Source organism: Cricetulus griseus, chromosome 7 (assembly GCF_003668045.3).
Source record: "Cricetulus griseus strain 17A/GY chromosome 7, alternate assembly CriGri-PICRH-1.0, whole genome shotgun sequence".
In the NCBI taxonomy this organism is placed as follows: Eukaryota; Metazoa; Chordata; class Mammalia; order Rodentia; family Cricetidae; genus Cricetulus; species Cricetulus griseus.
Window position 1 is genome coordinate 64,752,156 of NC_048600.1, and position 23,047 is coordinate 64,775,202.

At 40.0% G+C, this 23,047-nt stretch overlaps 1 protein-coding gene across 1 annotated transcript; it reads right to left on the reverse strand.

Moving 5' to 3' along the window:
- Positions 1-1,795: 1,795 nt before the first annotated feature.
- On the reverse strand, positions 1,796-16,649 carry Canx (calnexin). Its single transcript, NM_001246776.1, is given in 14 exon segments — positions 1,796-1,849; positions 2,931-3,010; positions 3,150-3,270; positions 4,451-4,570; positions 5,077-5,292; positions 6,833-6,989; positions 7,578-7,691; positions 9,505-9,694; positions 10,916-11,108; positions 11,988-12,069; positions 12,876-13,017; positions 14,589-14,647; positions 15,717-15,790; positions 16,476-16,649. Coding segments are annotated over 14 exon segments (1,776 nt in total).
- Between the last annotated feature and the right edge of the window lie 6,398 nt (positions 16,650-23,047).

Below are 23,047 nucleotides of genomic sequence, written 5' to 3' on the forward strand. Positions count from 1 at the left end.
TTTGTTTCACAGAGAAACGTGCAGACATGAATTCATTTCTTGCTAGTAACTGTTTATTTCAGTCTATACAATTTGGGAACGTCTGCTACATAGCTATAGTCACTGTGACCACAAACAGATGGGGATAAAGCACTGAACAGCAAGAAAATAAATTCCACCCTCAAAAGAAATGAACCAGTGTTTAAACAGACAACAAATAACACAGCCTACATCCTTTACAAATATATTTCTTCCTCAGTATCTCCCCAATATAAACACAAAGTCGTGTTTATATATATTCAGTGCAAGCAACAGTATCATCGGTACAATTGGAACGCCTCTAGAGAAAGAATGAAGTTGAAACATCTGTTTCCGAATACATTTCAGTATGGTGTAATATTATTACACTGTAGTGATGGGGAAGAGGCTCTTCTAGCACCCATCTGCATTTCACATCAAAAACAAAACAACTCTAAATTCACTTTAAAAAACTCTTCAAGCCACAATAAAAAAAATTTTGAACAGGACTGCTTTATTGTGTGAATTTTAAGACGCAACTGTTACATGAACTGCAAATGAAGATTTTAAATATCCTACAAAAGTCAAATAACTCATGCTATGTGTCAAGCCTCCCATCAACACTTTTAATCTATGTTCAATTACAGTCAATTCTGAATTGGCCCACCTCTGGATTAGACTTTCTTAAGTCTACACAGAGTAAAAGAAATAGACACTAATGAAGTCTGTAATCTATCCTGTAGTTGGACCCTGGAAAGGTACGGGCCTGCTTAAAATAAGAAACAGATGTAATCACAGTAAAGCTAACACTATGCAGAGCTTATAATTTTCAGCAACGGACTGCAAGCTGCGCTGTGAAGAAAAATGCATAGCAGAGAAAGCTGGGGACTGAGGAGATCCATGAGAACAGTGTCAACACAGTGGAACAAGTGATGAAGTTGTCTACTTAGGCACCACCAGCATTCCTTAAAAAGCCGTGTGCTCCCAAGGATGTGAGCAGTCTGGCCTCCTATGTGGGAAGTACAGTGCAAACTGCTGCATTAAGCCAGCTCCTCTCCTCTGCAAAGCTGTCTGTGAATGGAGCAGTCCCAAGGGCAACAGAACACTGCACTTTATGATCTGACCAACACCAACTGAAAAGTCTCCTTTTAGTTCATTTTGGGTCTAGTCAATACAACTCAAAAGGAACTTTGATATAAATTTGGGCTTCCATCCAATTCCTCTCCTATGTCCTTAGGAGGAATTAAGGAAGCACACAAAACAAGATTATAACCACAAATGACTGCACTTGAACGTGATTACAATTTTAAGGACAGAGACACATGAATGTTTTAATACCAAACTTAAAAAAAAATTGTTATAAAAACTGCAATTCATTCTCCCTAGCATTCCTAATGTTGGTGTTATTTCTGCATGAACAGATTAATATATTAAATTAAGCCAAGATTTTAAACTGGCAAATATTCTATCTAAAAAAGGAAGGGAAAAAAAGGGGGGAGAGAACCCAAAGATTTTAAAAACATCAAAACAAAAACACAAGTTAGTTGCTTCATGTTACATTTCACAACCATTATGTTAAATGTTCTTTTCTACAGAAACAGGGTCCTTTACATTACAACTGCAATTATTTACTGCTAGATGTTTAAAATTACAGACTAGTATTCACTGGAACCTGTAGATGGTGACGTCTTGAGGTTTTCTGAGTTCCCACCTAAGGTATACCAGGCCCTCTCCTAGGACCACACTTGCAAGGGAAGGGGAGGGAGAGGAAATCACAGATCAAGTTCTTTAGATTATTTCACTCTCTTCGTGGCTTTCTGTTTCTTGGTGATCTGTTCAAAATTTCATCCTCCTATTAGATGAAAAGAAGAGAAGTTCACATTTAAAAACAAAATTTTGCCAAATTTCCATAACAACTTAAATAACTCAATTGGAGGAAAAACAGGAGGAAAAGTATACTATTATAGGTAGTGGGATTATTAGTACTCAATTGTAGTCTTTATTTTCCAAAAGCATATACTTTCCTCAAACCTATCAATATATTCTTTAAATTGGGAAGGAGTATTTCTATTCTGTGAGTGTTTGCCTGGATGTGTGCACCCTGTGCATGCCTGGTACCCTTGGGAGTCAGAAGAGGGCATCGGATTCCCTTGGGACTAGAGTTAGACAGTTTATGAGCTACCATCTGAGTGCTGACAACTGAATCTAGGTGCTCTTAAGAGCATCTACAGCACCACATAAAATAGAGTGGAGCATGTACCTGTAATACCAGGCATGAAAATCAAAAGTTCAATATTATTATTGACCAGAGTGTTCAATGTCAGTGTGGGCTACATGAGACGCTATCTCAAAAAGTTAAAAATGCAGTGGTATGTAAGAAATACCTTTGAGGGAACAGTGAGGAGACATAAATGTCACAGAACTGTTAAGAAACTCAATATTAGGCTGGGCGTTAGTGGCACACGCCTTTAATGCCAGCACTCGGGAGGCAGAGGCAGGCGGATCTCTGTGAGTTTGACGCCAGCCTGGTCTCCAGAGCGAGTGCCAGGATAGGCTCCAAAGCTACAAACTCAATATTCTTTATCTTAGAAAGCATACTTTTCTCTTCCAACTTCTATTTCTTACCAATAAATATTTTTTCCACACAGAAAAAAATACTTTTTGGGATTCAAATAAAATGTTGACCATTAACTAATCTGTGTAAACATTCCCTTTGGGCTAGAGAGATGGCTCAGTTGTTAAGAGACATACTGCTCTTCCAGATGACCCACACCACCTATAAATAACTCTAGTGCCTCAGGGATTCATCACCTCTGGCATCTTCAAGCACTTGCACTACCCCCTCCCACCCCACCGCAATACACTAATTAAAAAAAAAATTAATATATATACTTTCAGTTTCAATGGCTAGAGGTATTTATTAACCCCCTTACCTCTGCTGTGGGTTTTCTATCTTCCTCATCTTGACTGCCAGTGCCACCATCTTCTTCAGCATCACTTTTCTGTTTCTCTTCTAAGACAGAAATTAAAAGAATTGAACAAAACTTCAAATCTGACTTTGATAACGATTAGAGAGCATCATTTAAAAACAATCTTTTCTGTAACTTGTTTTGTTAATTAGGATTTAGGGCAGATTTCTAGGCACCACTCACCAAGCTTCTCTTCTTCTTCCTCTTCATCCCCCTTGTTCTTCTCTTCTTCCTTCCCTTCATCTTCCTTCACATCTGGCTGGGCAGCATCCGTCTTCTTGTACTCCATAGCATTGGACTGTTTCTGAAACATTACCAAGTGCAAGAACCATATTTAGGATGTCACAAATAGATTTATTACCCCTCAACTCCTGAATGTGTGTGGGCAAAATATGTCCAAGGTTGTGTACAGGCAGATAATGCAGACATTTAAAGATATATACCCATTTTTTTTTTTCCTGGGAAGTAAAGTGAGAGGGAAGCGGAGCAAGAGAGGTACCAAAATAGGATAAACAGTAAGAACAAAGGCTCAGGCAGGGGTACAGGGCTAGCTTGTCAAGCTGACTAAGACACAGATACTCCAAACAGTGGTGAAAAAAGCTGGAAAGAGACCCTTGAATCTGACATACAAGTCAAACTCTAAGTAACAAAACAGCATGCAACAAAGTCTGAATAAGAAAAACATTGAGGCTGTAAAACCTACATGCATAATTTTGAAAAGTATTGTTTTGAGAGACTGAAGGCAAGGTGGAAGAAATAGACGAATAATTAAAGATGAAATTACAAAATATAAGAATAAAAATAACAACAGGAGAAAAACTGACTTGTGCCCAGACGATATGACCTTAATCTAAGTTGTTTCTTTTTCTCTAAAAGGCTCCCACCAAATATTAGTGGAATGACAAACAAGGGACTCTAAATCCTGTCGTCATCTGGGCTCAATGGGCCACTAAGAAATGGCGACTAAGGTTTTAGAAGTCAATGCAATCATGGTCTACATGCTTGAGGGGTGACCCAAGCAAGGAGGTAGTTAGTTGCCAGCCCTGCCCAGTGTCCCTGTACCCTCTCCCAGGTTGGACCACATGTCCTGATTGTACAGAATAAAATGTTCACTCCATTATTGGGGTGCTACTTCAAGCTGAATGTTGTGTTTGTCACACTCAAGTGTTTGCTTTAATTCTAAATAAAGGTTTCTATTTTACTTTCTTACTGCTGTTTAAGGTGGTCAGTTGACCCATACTAGAGCAGTATCCTTTGAAGTCTAGCAAGATAGAAGTGTTACCTCCCCTGGCTCAAGCCCAATGAGGTGATCTTGCTTTTTCTTTAAAAAAAAAAAAAAAAAAAAAAAAAAGGTCGATGCAAAATATCACCAACTATTTCAAACTACTACGAAAGAAAATCTCAATCAATACAACATTATTAGTTATTTTTAATTAACATCAAAATGGCTCTTTCTAAAAGCAGCTCTAAAGAGACGTTCCTACCTTTCCAGAGCAGCAGAATAGGATCACAAGGAACACTGGCAAAGCTACAGTCAGAATGTAGACCACCCAGAGCCACGGACGCTCTTCAGCTGCCTCCAGCATATGCCCCACTACACCTGGCTGAAAAACAAAACAATAATTCAGAGAACTAGCTTTTGCCACCAAATACAGGATGGACTGATTGTTCCATCATAACTCAAGGCATTGTGCAACTTAGGTTCCTTTTTTCTTAAAAAAGCAGTCAAACTAAGATGCACATAAGAAAAATATGAAAAAGCCCCCATTTTCCTACTCTTGCCCATTATGAGGTTTCACTTTCATAGGTGCAGCAAAAGGTACCTCGGAATAACTGCAAAGAAAGTCCCTTACTCAGGAAACAGAGATGAATATAGTATCTTCATCCCAGCTCAGCAATACCGTTAGTTATTTGAAAATTCCATACCATGAGTAAACTAAGATTCAACATTTTTAGTGCATTAAAACATAATTAAATGGTAAACACACACACACACACACACACACACACACACACACACACACACACACCCTACCTTGCACATACATACAGGACTCTAAAGCCTAATAGAATCAGTTCTTGCCAAAATCAGATATGAACAATCACTAACCTCAGCAGCCCCATCAGCAGCTTTCTTCAGGCCCCACCCATCATTGGCCCAATCGTCAACTACTCTTCGGTCACCACTAATGATAAAGTTGTCAAAAAAGATGTCAGAAGTCATGGACCAGAGCTCCAAACCAATAGCACTGAAAGGCGTCATCTTAAAAGGTTCTAGATCTTCAAAGAAATCTGGATTTGGTATTTTCCTTGGTTTCCAGACTCCCTAGTTTTGGTTGGGGTGGGGAGGTGGAGATAGGAAAAGAAGTTGCAAAACATGATTTCAGATAATAATGAAAACCTGTAAGACTCATTTTGAATGACCAATGGTGATAAGCATTAATTTTGTCAAATTTAAACAAATAACAGAACAATAAATGCTAATAATGTTTTTATACTCTGATTTCTGGATTCCACCTAATCGATTTCCAATTTCCAGGATCTTTTATTTATTTATTTTGGTTTTTCGAGACAGGGTTTCTCTGTGTAGCTTTGGAGCCTATCCTGGCACTCGCTCTGGAGACCAGGCTGGCCTTGAACTCACAGGGATCCGCCTGCCTTTGCCTCCCTAGTGCTGGGATTAAAGGCGTGCACCACCAATGCCCAGCCAATCTCCAGGATCTTGTTCTGAACCACCCCTTGCTCTATGCAGTACCCTCTACCCTTATCAAGTGTTGGTGGAATATAGTCAGTAAAGTCATTTCCCAGTGGTGATTTAAAATAAAATTTACAGTCTTTACCTGTAATTTAGCTCTATAGCTTAACTAAAAAAGGATTGAATACATCCTAATACATGTATAATGATTTCAGCCATAATGACTGTCAAACAATGATGGGCTAGGGATGTGGGTCAGAGGTAAAGAGCTTGCCTAACATGTATGAGATGATGGATTCGGTCACAATATTAATCCTCCAAAACAATCCAATAGGTGACTGCCAACAGAATAATTGTTATGTCAATTTGTTTTGGTTTTGTTAAGCAAGGTTTCATATAGCCCAGGATAGCCTTAAACTACTCTTGATTCTCCTAATTATAGCTGAAGTTGACCTTCAATTCCTGGTCCTCATGCTTATAACCAAGTGTTAGAATTATAGGCATGTACCAACACATCCAGATAGCTAAACAGCAAGCCAAAATACAATTTTTATTTTATCTTAGTTACCTAAATGTACAACTAAAAGCATTCTACAATAGAAAAGCATACAGGGTATATGCATATAGATGTACCTATACTTTACATCTTAAAGTCTAAGTGGAAATGATTGATTATAGCTTTTTTGGCTTGGAAACAAAGCCAGGTAAAGATCTGAATATATTCCCAGAATACAACTGGGGCTTCACAACTTCACTCTATATATTTCTACCACTTCATGTGCACCTGTCTTTTGGCAGGTGAGGACCAATGGGACCAAACAATTAGCTGACTTGACATGGCAAGATCCAACTCCTATCACAGTTTACATATGACCAATCTAATCCCCTGGATCCTGTGGCCAAAGCACCCCCCGACACTTGAAAATGGGGTATATAAGTTCTTCTACTCTTATTTTTAAACAAAGGTCACATAGCAACTATGAATACTTTTCTCTCCTGTTTTTAGGTTTTATATTTAGCCTACTATTTAACTGTCTCTTAAGTTTACTATCTCTTTTTGATTCAACAGCTTGAATACAGTCATCCAACCTGCTGGCCTCACTATTGATGAAATTTCTATCCAAATAAAAACAGATCAATGAAAACAACTAAACCATCAGGAGGCACAAACCTGGTAGTTAGGATTGTCAATCATGGGAGGCTTCCATTTGCCCTTATAATTGGGATTGTCAATCAAAGGTCGCTGCCAGACTCCACACCCAGGGGCTGACTCACATTTAGGGTTGGCAATCTGAGGAGCCTCCCATTCTCCATCCATATCCTCATCCCTGTGGAGGTATAAACAAGTTACACTCGAACAGACAGCTCTGTGATCTCAAGATGCTGATGAAGATGTATCAGCAACGTAATACAGAACAGTATCTCATTTCTCATTCCCAGTAGCAATGACCTTTCATAAAAGATCGATTTTGTTCTCACCAAATGAAATTTAGTATTCTGTAGAGGTCTCCACTTAAACTTGGAATTTCTTGTAGACTAGACTGGACTCAAACTCAGAGAGATCTGCCTGCCTCTGAGTGCTAAGATTAAAGGTGTGCACCAACATACCCAGGTTTTTTGTTTGTTTTCTTTTGTTTCTTGGGGTTTTTGTGTGTATGTGTGTGTATACATGTATACCTACTGCTTTTATTATTTACTTTGGTTTCTCTAGGACAGCAGGCTTCTCTGCATAGCAGCCAACCCTGCCTATCCTGCCATTCACTTTATAGGCCATTCTGGCCTCAAATCTCAGAGAGAGCTACCTGCCTCTGCCTCCCAAGTGCTGTGATCAAGGATTTGCACTACCACACCCAGAGACATTGCTTTTAATTTAAAAAACAAAACAAGAAATTCTAAAAGCAAACTCAAACTCTTACCAATCCTCTGGCTTGTCCGCATCAGGGTCTGGAATATACTCAGGCTCATCATCTAACCAGCCTTCAGGCTTTGTGGCCTCTTCATCTGGAATCTTACCAGGGGCATCTTCATCCCTTAAACAGAAAACACCAGCTATGACAACACTGGCCAGAGAATCAGTCAATGTAGTCTCTTAGAAAACTGAATTAGCTGGGTGTTGGTGGCACACGCCTGCAGTCCCAGCATTCGGGAGGCAGAGGCAGGCAGATCTCTGTGAGTTTAGACCAGCCTGATCTACAAGAGCTAGTTCCAGGAAAGTCTCCAAAGCCACAGAGAAACCCTGTCTCGAAAAACCAAAAGGAAAACTGGACTAATTCATCCTAGAAAATATTTGTAAATCATTTATCCGGGCCTATTTGTCCAGAACAAGATACTAAAATGACAATAGCAGCCAAAGATCAAGTAGACATTTCTCTAATCGAACTACAGGAATAATCAAGAGTCAAAGGAAAAGATACTCAACATACAAACAAACACAAATTTAAAGTTAGCTGGTATGGTTGTGTACACCTGTAATCCTAGCACTTGGGAGGCAGATAGATCTCTGTTAGTTTGAGGCCAGGTTCCAGGCCAGCTAGGGCTATAGTGAAATATTTTTTAATTAAAAACAAAAACAAAACACGAGGGCTAGAGAGAAGGCTCAGCAGTTAAAAGCACTGGATGCTATTCCAGAGGACCTGGCTTCAATTTCCAGCACCTACATGGCAGCTCACAACTGTCTGTAGCACCAGGTCTAGGAGACCCAACACCCTTTCACAGACATGCATGCAAAGAGAACATCAATGTACATAAAAATATAACAAGAAAGTATCTATTAAAAATTTCAGCCAGGCAGTGGTGGCAGACGCCTTTAATCCCAAAACTTGGGAGGCAGACACAGGCAGATCCATGAGTTCGAGGCCAGCCTGGTCTACAGAGAGTTCCAAGACAGCTAGGACTGCTACACCCTGTCTCAAAAAACCAAGAATTCGAGCTAGAGAGATGGTTCAGGGGTTAAGAGCACTGGCTGCTCTTCCAGAGGTCCTGAGTTCAATTCCCAGCAACCACATGGTAGCTCACAAACATCTGGTGCCCTTGTCTGACCTGCAGGGATACATGCAGACAGAACAAGTATACATAATAAATAAGTAAATCTTAAAAAACAAAAACAAAAACAAAAACAAAACCAAGAATTCAGAACATTAGCTTCAAATGTGGATGGTAGTAAACTATTTCTCAGCAACACAGTACATGTTTAGTATGCTAGAGGCCCTTGGTTCAATTCCTAGCACTGTAACTCATCAAACACCATTAGTAAAGAATCACTAGAATGGCTGGACCAAGAGAGTCTCACAAGTTAAGTCTGTCAGCACAAATAAACCACAACAGTTTTAGGATCCTGTAGTTTATGAATCGGAGAGGGATAATTTATATTATCAGTATTGGGTTCTTCTCCACAGTAATTGGTACTTTTCTCCTGTAAAAGACTAGATAAGCCCTCCTCTTCTTGCAACCAGGGCACAAGGTCTTTTTTGTTGTTGTTGTTTTTTTGGAGACAGGGTTTCTCTGTGGCTTTGGAGGCTGTCCTGGAACTAGCTCTTGTAGACCAGGTTGGTCTCGAACTCACAGAGCTCCACCTGACTCTGCTTCCCAAGTGCTGGGATTAAAGGCATGTGTCACCAACGCCTGGCTACACAAGGTCTTATTCATGTAGCCCACACTGGTTTCACACAATCTTTCTGCCTTAGCCTCTTGAATGCTCAGATTACAGGCATGTGCCAATATGCCTAGAGTGTATCACAGATTATTTAAACAATCAGATCTAATTCAATCAACATTTCAGTGTTTAAGCTATGTGGAACACACAAAATATTTGCTGATACTCAATGATGGATCTCTAAGATTTACCAATCATCTGGCTTGACAGCATCCGGATCTGGTATTTTGGGTCTTTCATCCCAATCCTCAGGCTTCTGGTCTTCTGGGTCCTCAATTTCACGTGAAGGGTTTACAGCAGGAGTCATGTCATTTAGCAGATTTCCACTGTTCACAACATACTGGTCAACTAATATTTCAAAACTATTGTCTGGATTCAAGACTGAAAAGATGTTAAATGCAATTAAAATTATTTACTTAACTACTCATCCCAATATTCCCATCAATCCAATTCAACATTTTCATACCTTCTAGAGAAAGAAAGAACCAGTAAGTAGTCAGGGAACAAAGAGCTCAAGATACAGGGGTCAGAAAGCCTAGTGCTTGGGGCTGGCAAAGAGGTTAAGAGCACTGCTTGCTCTAGCAGTGCTCCTGAGTTCAATTCCCAGCAACTACATGGCAGCTTACAACCATCTACAATGAGACCGGGTGCCCTCTTCTGGCATGTAGGCAGAACACTGTGTACATAATAAAAATTTTAAAAAATAAAATAAAATAAAGCCTAGTACTTAAGAGTTGGGGACCCCAATGCCATTTCTTTGGGCTCTAACCTAGAATTATAAATTTTAATAAGGTATTTCTTCTCCAAATTGGAGAGACTGCTCAGTGGTCAACAACACTGGTTGTTCTTCCAAAGAAAGGACCCTAAAAAGATTTTTCTTCTCAGATTGTGGAAACATTATTAATTTGTTGATGTACTGAACAATTACAACTCCTACCGATAAAGGAACAGAAGACAATCTGCTCTACAACTTTGTAGTTTGAATACTTAAAGGCAACACACTACATATGAAAAAGTACTAGCTCATCTACGGGTATTAAATATTGAAAAAATAGTATTTCATTATAATTTTTAACAATCTAGGAAGTTCTCAAGTCACTAGTAGTCCTAGTGCAATTTCAATTGCAACTGGGAACTTCCATTCTAGTATCGGCCTTGTAAGTGAACACTCCCACACTCTGGCTAGCACCCATGCAGGAATCTTTCTAAAACTGGCCTCACTTTCTTCCTTCTCAGCACACTAGACTAGACCCTCAGCACAGCCTCCTGGTATTAGTGCATGTTTTCTTTCTGCAGTAAACCTGTATCCATGAGAAGTTATTTTACACACATAGCATCCAGGCCTTCTCAGTCATGATGTTTTCTCCTCTCCATGCAATTCTTTTGTGACCCCTTATCAGTTTAATAGTTTCCAGGTGAGGTAGGAGCATGATCTGTTATCCCCTTTCATTAGAAGGTAGTACACAGGGTGTTTTCGAAAGATTCTTTATAGAGAAAAGGCTTTTACTTGTAAGCTTAAGTATTCTTTAAGTCTGCAAACTTAACATTAACCACATGGTAAGTATACAATGTCTTTTACCCCAAACAGCTGGTTATTCTTACTTAATGTGTAAAGATGAGTTTTCTTGTCAGTAAAATAGATCTTCAGATCTGTATCTGGCCTCTTAGCATGCTTTTCTTCATATACACCTGTCTTGGGGTTTTTGTGGCGAAAGATGAAGTGCAGTTTGTAGTCTTCTCCACATTTATCTGGACCAAACATAATAGTATAGGGAGTCTTGTCGTGGAATTGATCCTTAAGAGACAAAGGTGGAGTGCCTTAAGTAACTCTAGTCAAAGAATTCCAAAAGCAAACTTTGAAAACTATATAATAGTTCCTTATAAAACTCCATACAAGGTGCTGGAGAGATTGTTCAGCAGTTAAGAGTAGTTGTTTCTCTTCCAGAGCACTCAGGTTTAATTCCTAGTACCTAAGTAGCATCTCACAATTGTTTGTAATGCAGCTCAAGTGATTTGACACCTTCATACAGACATAAATGAGGGTAAAACACCAATGCACATAAAATAAAACATAAATCATTAAAAAACAAAACAAACAAACAAAAAAAAACCCGAACCCCTCCAGGGCTGGGGAGATGGCTCAAATCATTAAAGGCTAGGCTCATGATGACAACAAAAGAAGAAAAAAAGAAAAAAGAAAAACAATGACCTCCATACAAATTAACCTATTAATTTTAAAGAAAACCTCATGGTTTTATAGAGCTTGTTCAAATACTAGCAATCACCAGAAACAAAGTTACGTGCATATAAACTTCTTGCAAAAACAAGAAATAAGCTTAAGAAAACAGAAAATTGCCAACATATGCCTAAATCCTTGTTACTTGTGAGGAAGAGGCAGGTGGATCTCTGGGAGTTCAAGGCCTCCCTTGTCTACACAGGAAGTTCCAGCCCTGCCAGATATACAGTGAGATCCTGTGTTAAAAATAAAATAAAACCACAAAACAAAAAAACTTAAAAATTCCAGTTAAGAAACCATTTCAAGTCAAAGCCTGTAAGTGTCAAGGCTCCATGACTCTATAGCAGATCAGCCTTTGTTCTCATAGGTCTTGCAAATTCACTAAGCTATACTCCAAGCTCTAAGATCCTTAAAACAAATTTTACACAGAGTACCTACCAAGTTGAGTTCTGAGGTCTTGGAAAGCAGCTTCACATAGGCACCACCACATTCTATGCCATTCTGAAAATTAACCTCATACCTAATTTCAGAGAGAAAAGCAATAAATAGATAGAGACAGACACACAGGCAGATGAGAGCCCGTGGCATTTTGAAAGATCATTATTTCCTAACTGACTTCTCCCCAGCCTGGTCACGTTTCCTCACAGGTTGTATGACTAGCTCCACACAAAGGATTCCATCCTCTACTGCTTTCACATGGCCACTCAACTGCACAAAATAAATAAATAAATAAAATAAAATTAATCCTTAATGCAAAATCCAGATATTTGTTCGCTATCAATAGGGTAAACCACCAGACTGTTTTTAAGTAACTTTCTAAGCAGTTAAAAATATATGCATGCTGGGATGGAGAGATGGCTCAGAAGTTAAGAGCACTGACTGCTCTTCCAGAGGTCCTAAGTTCAGTTCCCAGCAACCACATGGTGGCTCACAACCATCCGTTATGAGATCTGGTGCCCTCTTCTGGTGTGCAGATATACATGGAAACAGAATGTTGTATACATAATAAATAAATAAAATCTTAAAAAATAAATGTGCATGCCTTTAATCCCAGCACTCGGGAGACAGAGGCAAGCAGATCTGAGAGTTTGAGGCCAGCCTGGTCTACAGAGCGAGTTTCAGGTAGCTAGGGCTGTTACATAGAGAAACCCTGTCTCAAAAAACCAAAATAAATAATAAAAATAAAACAAACCATTCAACATGTTCAAATTCACACAAATTTCCTACTGCAAACATCTCCTGGTTTTTTTAGTGTATGTTAAGTTTCATATCATCAATTGAGATTACTATTTCTAAGAAACTCTATCAAGAAGGCACTGAACTTACTGAACAATGAGAGGCTTGGTATCAAACAGGAAGGGCTTGTTCAGTTTAGCAGAGATGGCATGATGCTTGGCCCGAGACATCAGTACAAGTCCTTTATCACCTGGAAGCTTTGTGTCCTTCATTTCATCTACCTCCCACTTTCCTACAAGACAATACAAAAAGGTTCTTCAATGTTAACCATACCATTTAAGGTCTTTAAAATGGTAATAAACTAAATTCTAGGTTGTATAAGTATCACAGTGACTAATGTTTATTTACCATTACATTTACCTGTAAGCTGAATTACTGCAGGTGTATCTGTCAAATGGTATGACAAATTTTGGAAACTGTAGTCTATTTATTACACCTAAAGAGGAACTTCCATTTTTAACATGATAATACATCTATTTCTACCACATATAAAGCCATATACAAAGATGGTATAATTCATAAGGAAAAAAATCTGAAAATATCTCCTTTTTAAACTATTTTTCAGCCAGGCAAGGTGGCACAAACCTTTAATCCCAACACTTGGGAGGCAGAGGCAGGAAGATCTGAGTTTTAGGCTAGCCTGGTCTACAGAGGAAGTTCCAGAACAACCAAGGATACACAGAGAAATCCAGTCTCAAAAAAAATTATTTCTCAGCTGTGCATGATGGCACAAGCCTTTAATTGATATGCCTGTGAGGCAGAGGTAAACCTATGAGTTGAGGCAAGCCTGGTTTACATAGCAGGTTCAAGGCAAGCCTAAGATAGAGACCCCTGTCTCACAAAGTCACAACCTGAACAAGGAGGATACCAATGTACGTGCTAATTCAAAAGAGGGTATCTCATGAGGCCTCAACCTTAAACAAAGAACTACATGCTGAGAGTGGTTTAAATAGTCTTCCCTAGGAAAAGCCCCCAAATTGGTTACCAAGTGTTCATGCCTGAAATCATATACATGCAAATAACTCTGTATGCAAAGTGAGCAGGTTGTATTTATATACTTAGGGGAAAACATATAAAAATAAATAGTGGTCATGAATTTGAAAGAGTTGTGCAATACACAGGAAGGATTGGAGGGAGGAAAGGGAAGAGAAAAACAATGCAATTGTATTTTAATTTCAACGATAAAAAGTTTTAAAAGTAGCCGGGCATTGGTGGTGCACGCCTTTAATCCCAGCACTCAGGAGGCAGAGGCAGGTGGATCTCTGTGAGTTCGAGACCAGCCTTGGTCTACAAGAGCTAGTTCTAGGGCAGCCTCCAAAAGCCACAGAGAAACCCTGTCTCGAAAAAAAACAACAACAAAAAAGTTTTAAAAGTAAACCAAAATATTGTTTTCATTTCTTTAATGTATGTGAATATCCATAGGGGCTAGAAGCGGGTGTCTAATCTCTAGAGCTTGAGTTTCAGGTGGTTGTGAGTCCTGACACGGGTGCCAGGACCTAAACTGTGCTCTGGAAAAGCAATACATGCTCCTGACTGCTGAGCCATCATCACTCTAGCCACCAAACATCTTTTGACTTAGTCTTAAGGCCATGGACCTAGAGGACAATCCCAGCATGAGCATGTGGGCAACACAAGTTGGAATCAGTAGGAAGGAGTCAGAGGATGGGTGGGCAAGAATATAATCAATACAGTATATGCATGTATTAAATTCTCCAAAATTAAAAAACATGTTATGTTTCAAGAGATGCCATGGAGAAAAAGATGCCATTTTGGTATCATACTGTATCTAGAATGTATTCTCACCATCATATTTGGCAATTTCATCATCAGTGTCATCTTTTTTGGCTTTAGATAAAATCCACCTGTAATTAAGACAAACCCCAGAGTTAAAAATCAAATGACAGTAAATGATGCCTCAAGCAGCAACTCTTTCCTATTCCATCTAGCCTACACAACAAAGTTCTAGAAAAAAAAAAAAAAAAAAAATCCCAAAGAATGAAATATAGGGTGGAGAGAAGAACAGGAATGAAAGCAACAAGAGGCAAAGTTCCAAGATAACTTTTTCGTGTACAACACTGGAGATGTATCACTGGGCATGCCTGTTAAAACAATATCCCAGGGGCCTAGTTTTTATTCATTCATTCATTTTAAATTTTATATCCCAGCCATGTGATGTTGACACACAACTTTAATCCCAGCACTCGGAAGGCAGAGGCAGGAAGATTTCTGTGAGTTCCAGGCCAGTCTGGTCTATGGAATGAGTTTCAGGCCAGCCAGGCTACACAGAGAAACCTTGTCTTGAAAAAAACAAAATAAAATAAAACCTGACTAGTTTCCCCTACCTCCTCTCCTCCCACCTAGTCTTCCCCGCTTCATCCCTCCCATCCACTCCTCCTTTTCTACTCAGAAAAGGGCAGGCCCGCCCATGGATATCATATCAAGTTGCAATAAGACTAAGAACTTCCACTTGTTTTAAGGCTGGGCAAGGCAACCCAGTATGAGGAGTAGGGTCCCAAAAGCCAGCAAAAGAGTTAAGAGACAGCCCCTGCTCCACTGTTAGGAGTCTCACAAGAAGACCAAGCCACACAACTGTTACATATATGCAGAGTGCCTAGATCAATCCCATTCAGACTACCTGGTTGCTGGTTCAGTCTCTATGAGCTCCCATGAGCCCAGTTTACTTGATTCTATGGGTTTTGGGTGATGTCCTTGACCCCTCTTGGCTCCTACAATCCTTCCTCCCTCTCTTCACCAGGATTCATAGGGGGCCAGTTTTTAAGGCTGTAGTTCTCAGCAGAGCACTTGCCTCCCACATATGACACCAAGTTCAACCCCAATACTGCTTAAAAAGGAGTCAAAACTGTCCCACTATTCTCTTATTTACAAGATACTCACTTTTCAAACTTTTAGCACCCCCAGGAGAACACTTACCCTGATAGAGACCCTCTGTCAAAGGAGTCAGCAAAATAAACCTCCCCTGTTGGAACTGGAGCTTTGTAGGTAACCTGTGTTAACATAAAAGTATAATTAAGAAGTAAAATTTTAAGTGGGGCAGTGATGGTACACACCCAGCACTTAGGAGTTGGAGGCCAGCCTGGTCTACAGAGCAAGTTCTAGGACAGCCAAGGCTACAAAGAAAACTCCTGTCTTCAAACAAAAAACATAAAATTTTAGTCAAGCACTGTGACATAAGCTTATAGTCCCAGCCCTTCAGAAGTCCAGCTACAAAAAGACCATGTTGTTGGGAGGAGAGTGGCACTTAGTTAACATTCCTTAGAATTTCTCTTGGTTTGATTTCAATTGTCATAGCTGTCCCTGAATTCAATCCACATGTAACCAAAGGCTACTGGAAGGCTTAGAAAATATCTTTTAAAACTTTGATTTGCCTTTGAAAACATGGGGCGAGAGGTTTCTGGGGATCAAATTCAGAGCCTTACATATGCTAGGCAAACACTCTATCATGAACTACATATTCCCAGATTCTGACTTCATATTTTTTGATTTGTAAACCAAGAATAAAAGGATCTATATCAAGAGCAGTATGGTGGCCCAAGCCTTTAATCCTAACACTCAGAAGGCATAGGCAAGTGGATCTCTGAGTTCGAGGCCAACCTGGTCTACCAGGACAGCCAGGGATACACAGAGAAACGTTGTCTTGAAAAACCAAAAGGAAAAAGATCTACTTCAAACCTTTGGAGATGGAGGAGTACTGGAATCTGATTTCGATTTCGAATCTTCTACCTCTTCAATAACATCATCAAGATCATCTTCAATATCAATCATGTCATCATCATGTCCATCATGAGCCTGAACAGCTACAGTTCCAAGGACCAGGAGCAAACACAGTAACCACTTCCCTTCCATGATCTACCTGCAAAAAGAATAGAATGTAAGATGTGCTGTGTCCCATTTTAAAATCCCATAAAACCTTTACCTACTCCTTGTTTAAAAATCAAAGAACAAAAGAAATACTATACTTCAGCCTATAGAAAAGGAAAAGTGAGCTGGGTATGGTGTGCATACCTTTAATCCCAGCACTTGGGGGAAGAGGCAAGCAGATCTCTTTGAGTTTGAGGACACCCTGGACTACAAAGCAAGTTCCAGGACAGCCAGGGATGTTACACAGAGAAACCCTGTCTGAAAAACTAGGGGAAAAAAAAAAAAAAAAAAAAGGGACAACTTTCAAGATTCTTTCCTTCTACCACCTGAGTCTAGGGGATCTAACACACTACTAAAAATCCCCTAAAATGGCCGGGCGTTGGTGGCACATGCCTTTAATCCCAACACTCGGGAGGCAGAGGCAGGCGGATCTCTGCGAGTTTGAGACCGGCCTGGTCTACAAGACCTAGTTCCAGGACAGCCTCCAATACCACAGACAAACCCTGTCTCGAAAAACAAAACAAAACAAAACAAACAAACAAACAAACAAGACAAAAACAAAAATCCCCTAAATGCAGAAATTCTGAGAAGCTCATATCCAGTCTTGATTGACTCTTATTCTTCCCCAAGCACCTATTAAACCCTATTTTAAAATATGCTGAACTCTGTGGTTTTGGAGGCTGTCCTAGACCTAGCTCTTGTAGACCAGGCTGGTCTCGAAATCACAGAGATCCACCTGCCTCTCCCTCCTGAGTGCTGGGATTAAAGGCGTGCACCACCACCGCCTATATTATGATTTTTTAACTAGCAAAATTACAGCTATGAAGTAGCAACAAAAATAATTTCATGGTGCTAGGAATCAAACCAGGTCCTAGAATAATAAGTGCTTTTAACCACTGAGCCATCCATCTCTCTAGCCTACATAAGACATCTTGAGTGTCCAAATAAACAGGTAGAGAAAAAGAATTGTGATAAGTGATGGAGGAAGAAGCAAAGGAGAGTTTAACATGAATCTGAAAAGGTTCTGAAAGTCCATGTCATAATGGTGTAAATATGCTTAGTGCTACTGAACTGTGTATTTAAAAACAGTTAAGATGCTGGGCGGTGGTGGCGCATGCCTTTAATCCCAGCACTCAAAGAGACAGAGGCAGGAAGATCTCTGTGAGTTCAAGGCGAGCCTGGTCTACAGAGTGAGTTCCAGGACCGTCAGGGCTATTACACAGAGAAACCCTGTCTCAAAAAACAACAAAAATAAAAAACCAAAACAAAAGAAAGTATCATATTAGCTCAGAGAGCTGTTTTCCATGGCAGATGGGTCAATAATTCTGATATTGCAAGGCATGTCAATAGTAACTGAACGATTAAGTAGCTGGTAGATAGGAGCCACTTATTCTCTGTTGCAATAAAAATTTACAGATAAGCAAATAGAGGCTGGAAGAATCCCTATGGCAATGCAAACAGAATTAGAGACATTTGTATGAATGTTTAGCTTAATGCATAGCTACATGAAAAAATGTTTGCATGGAGCTCAGTGGTTAAGAGCACCGACTGCTCTTCAGGAAGACCTGGGTTCAATTCCCAGCACCCACATGGCAGCTTACAACTAACTCCAGTTCCAGGGGACCCTGTACCCATGGTAAAACACCAATGCACATAAAATTTTTAAAAATTTTAAAAATACAAAATAAAAAAAGTTTGCATGTATTTGCATATACACCAGTTGGAATGCATACATACTTCCTCGCTGTCAACTCAGAAGGCCCACAGAAATAAAGGACACTATACTACTGTAATCATCAACAGAAAAGACCAAATACAAGTTCTTAGTTTCCAGTATTCTCCAGTAAAAGGAAAGAACACTCCTCAAAATAGCTGATTATAAGAGAACTAAATAATATGCAAGTCAAGCCCGCAAGCTAGATATGATGGTACATGCCTATAACCCTGGCACTCAGGAAGCTAAACGAGGCAGACCAGCTACATAGTGAGTCTGTTTTAAAAATGAAAACAGAGAGAGAGAGACAGAGAGAGACCCAACTATCTAGTGCCAGAGAGTAAGTGACCAATGAAACACCCAATCACAGAAGGACATCAGAGGAATACAGTTTACTTATCAAGCTCAAGGGTCAAAGATGAATACTTTCAGCAACAAAATTAGTGTTTTGGATTACACAAGCAAAATATTTAAGTATCTACAAATCTATGATGATCCAAATATTCAAATATGGAACAGTGGCTGCAATGAATCTACTGACACTGCACCCTAAAAGATTGTGAGCAATCATCACCTTCAGGCTGTACTGTTACGGCCTTCTAAAGAGGAGAGAATGGAAGGGAAGAAGAACTTCATAATGCAGAAAGCTGCAGACTACCTCAGCCAGCTTTGATCATGGTCAGCATCAACAGAGATAAGCCATACTGACAGCATACATCCTTGACACCATATGATAAGAGGTGGTACTAGAACCCATCTTCTCCCTAAAACCCATGTATGAAATAGGATAAGGAAGGAACAGGCAAATACCAAACAGGATATTCTACAAAATACCTTCCCAGGTGCCCCCCCACCCCCAAAAAAAAGAAAAGAAAGAAACTTGAGTAAGTAACACCTGTATCTTCTTTGTGCTTGAGCACTTCTTTCAACCATTAAACAAGACTAACAAGTAACCACTCCTGGCTATCATCCATGCATTTTAATGTCTACAATGATTCCACATTTTTGGGTCCACTTTTGTATTTACATCTCCTAAGGTGTGAGTTCAACGCCGGCTTAGTCTATATAGTGAGTTCTAATATAGTCAAGAGTTATCTGGAGACCTGGAGATCTGGAAGGAAAGGAAGGAAGGAAGGAAGGAAGGAAGGAAGGAAGGAAGGAAGGAAGGGCTTTGTTTTTTACATTTATTGTGGATTGAAGTCAGAGAACCACTTACAACTTTCTGTTTTCTTTCCCTCTTTCCACCACGTGGGACTTAGGAATTGAACTCAGGATATCAGACTTGGCAATAAGCATCTTTACCCATTGAACCACCAATAGTCTTTAAAAAAAAAAAAAATCAAGCAGCAGGGACAGATTAGAGCTCAATGGTAGAGTATTTGCCTGGCATGCTACAAGTCCTGGGTTTTGCAACCAATGTGGAAAAAAATAATCAGCAGAGCTCTGAAGCCACAATTAGCAAGTACTCCCAAGAACTACAAGGCTCAGGGGGAAGTCAATACAAAAATTATCTTATTCCTATACAGAAACAAACTTCCTACAATTCTTTTCTATTTCTCATGTAAGGCTTCTGGCATTCCTATATACAATTTTTTTCCAGCTTCTGACATAATTTTATTTTCAGCTTACAAGATATATCACTTTCTGGTTTTCTTTTTTTTTTGGGGGGGGGGGTGTTGGAAGCTGTCCTGGAACTAGCTCTTGTAGATAAGGCTAGTCTCAAACTCACAGAGATCCGACTTCCTCTGCCTCCAGAGTGCTGGGACTAAAGGCGTACCCCACCAATGTCCGGCACTTTCTGGTTTTCTTAAAATTCTTCATTTACTGTTTCTTTTTCCTCCTACAGCGCTTAAACCCAGTGGCTTGCACACGCTAGCCACATGCTCTATCAATGAACTACATCCTCAGCCCTGTCTACTTGTCTTCTTTAGGATCACCCTTACACAGTCTTACACAAACACACAGGATTTTGTCATTTAAGTTTGTTGACAAAGAGCCCCTTTGATCTAGGATGAAAATGCAAGGCTGCAGGCTGGAGAGATGGCTCAGAGGTTAAGAGCACTGGCTGCTGGCTGTTCTTCCAGAGGCCCTGAGTTCAATTCCCAGCAACCACATGGTGGCTCACAACTACTATAATAAGATCGTGTGCCCTCTTCTGTCATGCAGGGATATGTGTAAGCAGAACATTGTATACATAATAAATAAATCTTTAAAAAAAAGATAGCAAGGCTGCATGGCTATCTGTTACAAATACAAACAAAACTGTCTCAGTATGTCTTTTTTTTTTTTTTTTTGCTTTTTCGAGACAGGTTTCTCTGTGTAGCTTTGGAGCCTATCCTGGCACTCGCTCTGGAGACCAGGCTGGCCTCGAAGTCACAGAGATCCACCTGCCTCTGCCTCCCGAGTGCTGGCATTAAAGGCGTGCACCACCAATGCCTGGCCCTCAGTATGTCCTTGTAAAATCTGTTTTCCACTTTTTCTCTTCCTTTTGGTAGTGCTGAGCAGCAAAACCAGACCCTCGAGTGTTATACAGCCCAAATCTTTGTCTTATGAAATTACAAATTTAACTAGAAAAGCCAGACATGAAAATCTTAACATCTGACCTTACTGTAAGGACTACATCTCACACAAATGGCCTAAGTAATATTATTAACCTGAATTTCACATGGCTTTGCCTTTAATGGAAAGCAATAAAACCAATGGTGAAGAGGGAACGACTAACATACGAACTACTTAACACAAGTACAGATACAGAACTTTAAAAAAGCTGGTAAAGTCCAAGAAAGACTGTTTCCCAGCAGTGACTTCACTCGACACTACACAACTCTGTGGGGACTGAAGAAGATGCATCTGGTGCCTGGCAGAGCACTTGATATACCTCAAATGGGTTGCTGGTGGTACACAACAGTGATAGCACTCAGGCAACTAAGCAGGAGGGATCAGCAGTTACAGAATGAACAAGGCCAACCAGGGCCACATAAGGTCCTCTCTCAAAGAAATAAAACAAGGCCTGGCAAGATAGCTCAGCAAGTGAAGATGCTTGCCACCCAGCCCAAGTTTGATGCCCAGAACCTACATGTTTTCAAGAATTGGCTCCTGAAAATTGCCCTCATACTTGCACATATGTGCTACGACACATACAAACACTTCCCCAGCTCCCTCCCCCAATGTTTAAAAAAAAAAAAAGCACCAAAGCCAAAGGAGAAAAATTCCAAAATTAAATTCTTAGAACTAGGAACTACACACATAAAAATGAGTGTGGTCTGAATATACTCTAAAGAACACACCCAAGGAAAAGGCCTGGTTTGGGTCTTGCAGTCACCTGTCTGTATGGGGATGCTCAGCAGTCGTTGTGTATGAGAGACTGCTCTGGGGGCTGGAGAGATGGCTCAAAGGTTAAGAGCACTGACTGTTCTTCCAGAGGTCCTGAGTTCAATTCCCAGCAACCACATGGTGGCTCACAACCATCCGTTATGAGATATGGTGCTGTCTTCTGGTGTGCAGATACACATGGAAGCAGAATGTTGTAAACATAATAAATAAAATATTAAAAAAAAAAAGAGAGAGAGACTGCTCTGTATATTTTTGCCACTTTTGAAGTGCTAGGTCTTCTGCATATTAGCCTGGCACTCAGCATTCTATTGCTGAGCTTCAAGCCTAGTCCTTGGTTTTTCTGAGACAGAATTTTCACTATGTAATCCAAGGTAATCTCAAATTTAGTGACCTCCCTGCCTGCACCACCATATCTGGTTTACTTCAAGCAGGGCATGGTGTTACAGACCTATAACTCTAGTACTCAGAGGCAGAAGCAGAATGATCACAAGTTCGAGGCCAGTTTGGTCTACATTGTGAATCCCAGGGCTACCCGACAAGACCCCGCTTAAAAATTCAAACAAAAAGCTACTACATCTCTAATTTCTCTCATTTATGAAAATTACAAGAATAATAAAATGACCTAATTTTTTGGTTATTCTCAAATATTAAGTAATTTATTAAATAGGACCCAAAATTTTAAAATGTGATTTTTTTTTTTTTTTTTTTTTTTTTTTGGTTTTTCGAGACAGGGTTTCTCTGTGTAGCTTTGGAACCTATCCTGACACTCACTCTGGAGACCAGGCTGGCCTCAAACTCACAGAGATCTGCCTGCCTCTGCCTCCCAAATGCTGGGATTAAAGGCATGTGCCACCAACGCCTGGCTTAAAATGTGATTTCTATGTGAGCTATGCCTTCATTCTATCATACTACTAATGTGAATACATGTGCAGGCTTGTGTGTGCAAAGGACATAGGTCCATTGAAACCTGGTGTCTTCCTCCCTTCGCCTTATTTTTTGACAGGTGGTCTCAGAGAACCTTAAGCCCAAATGGGGCCACCTGGCCAATGAGCTCCACGGTTCTACAATCTGAACTCAGGCAGTAATGCTTGCACAACAGGGCAGGCACTTCAGCATCTAAGCAATCTCCTCAGCTCTCATCTGGCACAGTCTTTAAAAAATTTTAGGCCTTGGCAGGGAATACCTTAGGTGGCCTAATAATCCCCACATAAATTCCAGGGAATCTATCATCACCTTTTTATAATCTGTCCAAGAGCACAAAAATGTTTCGAACACATTCAAAACACAATCCCTGGTTAGCTACTTATTAACGTGGGTCAACTACTAACCTCTGGAC